Source organism: Vespa velutina, chromosome 6, assembly GCF_912470025.1.
Source record: "Vespa velutina chromosome 6, iVesVel2.1, whole genome shotgun sequence".
NCBI lineage: Eukaryota > Metazoa > Arthropoda > Insecta > Hymenoptera > Vespidae > Vespa > Vespa velutina.
The window spans coordinates 2,977,299-2,984,798 of NC_062193.1; the positions used below are offsets into that span (position 1 = coordinate 2,977,299).

At 40.4% G+C, this 7,500-nt stretch overlaps 1 protein-coding gene across 2 annotated transcripts in view; it reads left to right on the forward strand.

The window, feature by feature from the left end:
• Positions 1-7,500, forward strand: part of LOC124949804 (protein drumstick) — a 10,342-nt gene that overhangs the window by 2,586 nt on the left and 256 nt on the right. Inside the window, exons 2-4 of one of the 2 annotated variants that reach the window (XM_047495508.1) lie at positions 3,754-4,621; positions 6,824-6,892; positions 7,002-7,500. The exon at positions 7,002-7,500 is cut by the window's right edge and continues 256 nt beyond it. In XM_047495508.1, coding sequence (XP_047351464.1) covers positions 4,392-4,621; positions 6,824-6,892; positions 7,002-7,008 — 306 coding nt within the window. In that variant the 5' untranslated portion in view covers positions 3,754-4,391 and the 3' untranslated portion in view covers positions 7,009-7,500. Of the gene's footprint in view, positions 1-3,753; positions 4,622-6,214 lie in introns of both variants that reach the window. The other variant, XM_047495509.1, reaches the window with a different exon arrangement.

The following is a 7,500-nucleotide window of genomic DNA, read 5'->3' on the forward strand; positions in this document are numbered from 1 at the left end:
TAATGTCTCGACTTTATTTTTTTTTCTTTTTTTCTTTTTTGAGAGAAAAGATTGAGAGAGAGAGAGAGAGAGAGAGAGAGAGAGACAGAGGAGAGACAACATATAAGTTTCCCCTTTGTATCCACGCGTTTAAATTCTCAATCAAGTATACATAGGTACTAGAAAACGATACAGCTCAATCGTATTTTCAAGACACGTATCTAACCAGATCAGGAGAGGTCCAACCATGATGGTGGTAGTACTTACTTACGTACGTATCACGTTATCTATCTAAATACTTGACGGTGGAATGCATGGGTATTCGTATCACGAGGAAGTCGTTTCACTATTCCAAACGAGACGCTCTCCTTCTTTCTTGTATTTTGTCAAACAATATTTACAGGTCACGTTAAATTTGGATGGAATTTACATGAGTTACCGTGGTATCTTCTTGTTTTTTTTTCATTCTTTTTTCTCCTCGTAAATTTTTACATGGATTCACTCGGGGAAAATTCTCGTAGAAAGTTTATTGGTAAAATTCTTGGATGAGTGAAAGAAGAAGAAGAAAAAAAAAAGCAATAAAAACAATAAAAAGAAAGAAGAAAAATCTAACACCGCGTAAAGAACAAAGTTGATATTATCCAACATCCGCTTCGTTGGCTAAGAGTAAACGAGTATTATTATATTAACCATAAAAAGACATCCCGTCTTCCAGATCGCGACGGTAAAAATGTGAAAAAACAAATGACGCTTTATCTCCTTTCAAAACTATTTGCATAAACTTCAGTTTACCGTCGTAAGAGACGTCTTAGGTGCGTTAACGCACGGAGACAGAGAGAAAGAGAGAGAGAAAACACATATAAGATATCTATCTATCTATCTATCTATCTATTTTATCTAACTATCTACTTTGCCTTTTAACAGAAAGAGCTATGGTATCTGTATTTGTCTAGCAAATTTTCATTGGTTTCACCAATGGCTTTCGCTCCGACCTTTCGATTCTCTTAACACGCTCTCTCTCTCTCTCTCTCTCTCTCTCTCTCTCTCTCTCTTTCTCTCTCTTTTTCTCTCTCTCTCAGTTATGTGTGCGATTGTACGTAAGTACTTACTTATATTAAATATCCTCATCTAATAATCTCTCTATCATATATCGATCCATCAATAGCTATCGTGTTTTTATAAGAAACGTACGGTAGCCGATACATACTCTATGAACTTTACGTACATAGAATTTCTTTAAGAGTTTAAGTTTTAATACCAACAGTTGTCTTGTGGCTCCAAAAGGTAACACAAAAGCCATCATAAAACTCCCATCGACTACTTATGTACGGATGGATGCATTATCATAAATTATCATACATTAGCCTATATTATATAGAATAGAACTCGACTCTTAATCCGATTAGATTCGGTATGTAGGAATAGAAAAAAGAAAAGGAAAAAAAAAAAGAAAGAAGGAAAATAAAAAAAAAGGGGGAGGTAAATAAGCAAAGAAAAAAGAAGATAGGTACCAAAGGATAGAGAGAGAGAGAGAGAGAGAGAGAGAGAGAGAGAGAGAGAGAGAGAAAGAGAGAGAGAGAGAGAGAAAAAAAGAGAGAGAGAGAGAGAGAGAGAGAAAGAGAGAGATAGATTAGGAACGTTTAACGCAAACATGGGAAAAGAAATAAGAAGAAGAAGAGGAAGAAGAGATCCGCCCCAGTCGGACGTTTGCGTTTTTAAACGGACAACTTGTGAGTGGGGGGGATAGAGAAGCGAGGGAGAGAAGCGTGACTCGTGCGTAACACGCCGCTCGGATTAGGCCCCCACTTTTGAGCCTTTAGCATCGCTAACCAAGTGGGCTACGCCCAGCCACGCTTATTACTCATTCGGACACGCCACTTTATTCGAGCGTGCGTCGTGCTTCGCTCGAGCACAGTAGCAGTGCACCGTTACTTTTTGCTCTTCTCTGTCTGTATGTCTGTCTGTCTGTCTGTCTGTCTGTCTCTCTGTCTGTCTGTCTGTCTGTTTGTCTGTCTGTATGTGTACGTGTGTGTGTCTGTGTGCGCGTGTGTCTATGTGCGTGCGTGCACCATAATGGACACAAATGTGATCGGGCCTCGGGGTCTATTATGTCCAACTCCAATTCTCTTTTCCTCTTGTTATTACCTTACGTCTTTCGATATTACAAAAAAGAAAAAGAAACAAAAAAACAAGAGAAAGAAGAAGAAGAAGAAAAAAAGGATGAAAGATGAAAGAAAGAAAGAAAGAAAGAATGAAAGAAAACGACGAAGACTCGTTCATCGCCACGATGGAGTCATCCTACGCGAGATGAGTTTTCTAATAATAGAGAAGATCAACGCGTTGGATGATGATAATTTATGTCCACTCCATTTGTATACTTGTAAGAAAGAGAGAGAGAGAGAAAGAAAGGGATAGATAGATAGATAGAGAAAGAGAGGGAGAGAGAGAGAGAGAAAGAGAGCTTTCTTTTTCTCAAGGAATCGATCTTGAAGCGCGAAACAGAATACTTAACAGCCGACATTATTGCGAAGCTTTAAGCCTGCTTCCCTCCGACATATCCCGACTCGTAATTCATGCTCGCTCATAATTCTTCTTTACTTCTCGCAATAAGAACAAGGATTCGTTACAAGCGCGAGCGAGCGAGCGAACGAGCAACTACAAAATAATCGGTGATGCCGAGGTCTAAACGTTAACCAAGTAAGTAAGTATATTTTCTCGAATTGTACGAGAAGAGAAGAGTAAAGAAGAGAAGAAAAGATAAGAGTAGAGTAGAGTAGAGTAGAGTAGAGTAGAGATGGTTGGCTTTTACATAATACACTTGCGTAAGATAGTGGGAGGGAGATAAATACGGATGAAGAGAGAGGGAGGAATGGGAGAGGATATATAATCGATGCTTTAAAATAATACAATAGTGCGATAATAAGTCGCGATATAAAAACGTTCGACAATGACTATATGACGATAGCGATGACGAAAAAAATAGGAAAAGAAGAAGAAGATAAGAAAATGGTCTTTCCCGAATGTTACGCAAGATTATTTCGATACGATACGATCGTGCATTCATGCATGCATGCATGCATGCATGCATGTGATTCATGGAAATTTAGTAACTCTGAAGTCGTTATAGGAAAGATGTATCGATTGAAATTTCTTAACCTTTTACTTTATAACGCGATATATAATGAGCAATATAATCCGTGTGTTCCTTTTGATTAGTACCTCGTATAATACATATGTAATTATCTATGTAGGAGCGTTAATCAAATTAGATTTTTTTCTTTTCTTTTCTGTTTCTTTTCTTTTTTATATATCACATTTTATCGATCGATTAACGAAAGACGCAGGCATTTATGATCGATTGCTTAAAATTTTGTTTAATTCAATTGATTCGAGTTTCGCGGAAAAAATGGCTTTTCTTTTTTGCTTTTTTTTTCTTTTTTTTGAAAAAGTTAAACACGAAGAAAAGAAGGAAACAAAAAAGAAAGAGAGAGAGAGAGAGAGAGAGAGAGAAAGAAAGATAAAAAAACACGTAGTCGAGGGCGGGTTATCTCGAGTCACGTTATCTTCTCGGGCCAATAAAGTACCTCGTATAACGTCGTCCAACGCAGTCTCGCAACCTTCGACATGGGTGGTAACGATCGAGAAGACGAGAAGGAGAAGAAGGAGGAGGAGAAGGAGGAGGAAGGGGAGGAAGAGAGGTGGAGGAGGAGAAGGAGAGTACGAAAAATTCATTGGCATAAAGTCATCGAACGTGATTTTGTTTTTCGTTTTCAGGTAGTAGCGTAGCTTGCTCATCGAAGACAACGAAGAGGAAGAAGAAGAAGAAGAAGAAGAAGAAGAGGAAGAGGAGACCGAGAACGAGAACGACGAGGACGACGAGGACGAAGTCGACGACGACGACGACGAGGACAACGAATCCTTCGGGTCCGGGTATAAGCAGTGATCTCACTCGTGGTAATCGCACGCAGCCGGTCTCGAGAGGCTGCCTAGCTGTGCGGGAGGCAGAAAAGAAGAGAGAAAGAGAGATCTTGCAGAACTTGTAGAGAAGAGAGGGAGAGAGAGAGCAAGAGAGAGAGAGAGAGAGAGAGAGAGAGAGAGAGAGAAGGAAGGAAGGTATACGTCGTCGTCTCTTGTGGAGAAGTGGTGGAAGGACTCTCGAGGCGTTAGTCAGAGAGCGTGAGGAGGGAAAAGGAGACAGTGGGAGAGATCTTGGCTCGAGAGGGAGAGAGAACGAAAGAGAGAAAGAAAAAGAGAGAAAGAGAGAGAGTGAGCGAGCGAACGAACGAGCGAGTGAGAGAGAGAGAGAGAGAGAGAGAGAGAGAAAGAGTTAGCGAGGGAACGAGCGAGAAGGAGAGAGAAAGAGAGAGAGAGAGGGTCGAGACCAAGAGAAGGAGCGGTGGGAATTTATAAGGATGTTCGCGATAATGCCGATGGAGACAGAGGGGCACGGCAGGGAGTTCGGCCGGCGGCAGAAGATGCGCGCCAAGTGCACCGTAGAGTTCGTCTGCAAGTACTGCCAGCGGCGCTTCACCAAACCGTACAATCTAATGATTCACGAGCGTAGTCACAAGGACGATGTGACCTTCACCTGCGAGGTCTGCGGAAAGTCCTTCAAACGGCAGGATAATCTCAAGCAGCACAGGTACCATCAACGTCATTAAAATCACTTTTTTTTATTTTCTTTTTTTGTCTTTTTCTTCTATTCTTTCATTCTTTCTTTCTTATTTTTTTTTTAATTTTAAAGAAAAGTTCTAATTCTGTCTTTCTTTCTCTCTCTCTTTCTATCTCTTTATTTTTCTCTTTATTTTTCTCTCCTCTCTATGTCGAAGAGTGCAAAAAAATTTGCGAAGAATATCGTCGGAATCGATATGACGATGGATCGGGTGTGGATCGAATGTGAATCGAACGTTCGTTCGAATAGTTTTTTATCTTTACTTTTCTTATCGGTTTCATTTTTGACAGACTGTGCCGTCGTTTCGTCCGTCCGTTCGTCCATCCGTTCGGGTTAACGTGTAACAGTGCAACGATTTTGTGCGCGTATCATTAACGATTGTCCAAATTCGTTCAAGTTTGATGTTTCGCTCGTGAGGTAAAAATGTGTTCGCAGTTAACGAGAATTTCGTCGATCGTAGCAGCCGTCGGATTTTATCGTATTGGACTTTACTAAATGTCCGTCCAATACTACTTTTCCGTCGCAGTCCTACGAAATACACCAAGAAAGTTATAACTTTCTACGTGAGTTTGATCGTAAAGTAACGAGAGTGATCGATGAACTTTAGTGATAGTTATCGATAAGTGCGTTGTTAAATTTTGATTACCGAGTTAAATGACTCGATCGGATAGTTTCGCGCTCCGAGTATCGATCGTTCGATCGATTAGCAATCGACGGGAAATCAACCAACCGCAAAGATTCCTTATCGTATCTCGTCAGTTGGTTTTAGAAAATTCAATAAATGATTATATTCGATCGGTAAGCTTGTTTGAAATATGACGAAACATATTCTGGATTACACTCGTAAAATCATTTCAAATCAATCGCGAAGGTAATAGTTAGAAGGAGCATAAGACAAACGTTGCGGGTGAGAAGGAGGTCGCTACCGAGGTAACCTTTTCGCACCATTGGCCTTGCAAAGTTGCACTGTGTCACCTTCACCCATCTCTTTTTCTTTCTCTCTTTCTCTCTCACTCTCTCTCTTTCTATCTTTCTCTTTGTTTATCTCTTTTTTCTTCCGTTCTCTTTCTCTTTCTCGTAGATCATAGTAAAGGTGCGAATAAGGTGAGAGGATAATCTGTGTTCGCCTACGAGTGTGAGGGAGGAAAGGGAGTGAAAGAGAAAGAGAAAGAGACAAAGAGGGAGAGAATGAGAATGAGAGAGGTAGAGAGAGTGGAAGGGAGGGAGGGAGGGAGGGAGAGAGGGACGAAGAAACGCGCAGCACTTTGAGGATCGGTCTGACCCATAAATCAGACTGAAATAATGCTGCTGGCTCTCTCGCTTCGCGTTCCGCGAACGAACGCTCGCGCGCGTGTTCTAACGCTCGCGAGCGACTAAGAGAGTGAAAGAAAAAGAAAGAGAGGGAGAGAGAGGGAGAGAGAGAGAGAGAGAGAGAGAGAGAGAGAGAATGAGTGAGTGAGAGAGAAAGAGAGTCGAGGTGATAAAATAAATCTTCGATACTGGTGGATACTAATGGATACCTTGTATATAACTGCGGTGGTCTTGTTTTCTCTTCTGTTGTAGATGTGGGTGGCGGTGAGCGGGAGCTCTGAACCTCCTGCACCTTGACACATACACAATGCACACAAGAACAATATCAACAATATCAACAAGAACAATATCGACAACAACTATAACTACAATATCAACATCAACAACAAAATTACAACCACGCACTCTTCTTTGATCACCCGCACTCTTTCCGGGCACGATGAAAGCGCAAGCAACTTTTTACCGCCCCCACGACATATCCAGCATGTGCTATATCTTATTCTTCTATTTTGATATACCTTTATCTTTATCTTCTTTATTTCCTTTACAATATTCTCCTTCTTTTTCCTTCTTGCATACCTATATTAAGCTTTCGTATCGTTATTTTATTCGTCAATTTATTATCGAATCGTCTACGTATCTTCTCATTTTTTTTTCTTTTCTTTCTTCCTTCTTTCCTTCCTTTATTATTCCCCTTCTTCAATTTTCCTTCCTTTCGTTTATATCTACTAACACGGCGCGAATATTCGATCGGTATGATCGATAACGTTAGGAAGAGAAAGAAAGTAATTTGAGGAAGCAAAAAATGTTTCCTTCGAGAATACTTTCCTCATCTTCCGATTTCGACGATCTCTGTTCCAGGAGCATACACTCTGTTCCCTACAAGGGCTCCAACGGCTACTCAAATGGCTGTTCAAATGGCTACTCTAGGTACTAGAAGCCATCCGGCCAACTCTGCTATATATACGTAACAAATTAAGCATCCTTAAAATTTGCCCTCACTTTTTTGTTTTTTTGCTTTTTCTTTTTTTCTCTCTAGCGCGTAAGAGACACACCAAGACCTCTTAACAAGACATACCAAATGCAATTTCTTTTAAAAACATCATATCATTCTTGTTAATCGTCAAACCCGTTTTAAGTAAACTATTTTCGAACAAAAATTTTTTCCCCTCCTCTTGTTTTTTTTCTTTCTTTCTTTTTTTTTCTCTTTCTCTCTCCCTCTTTTTCTCTTTTTCTTTTTTCTTTTTATCTTGACGAACCGTCTATGCATCGTTCTTTCTTGTTCCTCAGCTCCATCCATCCCGCGCTTCTTTGATCGTTCTCGTTTCTTCCTCTCTCGTGTTTCCCTTTCATTTCTTGAGCTTAGACATCCAGACCTAGGCACATCATCAAAAGAAGCTTTCGATGCCACCAATAAACCAGACGACAAACCAGACTTTCCTCTGACACTCGACGAACACAACCTTTAATGAAAAAAGTCGTTGATCGAATACGGCCTTTTTAATCTGTCCATCAACGGGTGTCCTCGTCGAGAAAAA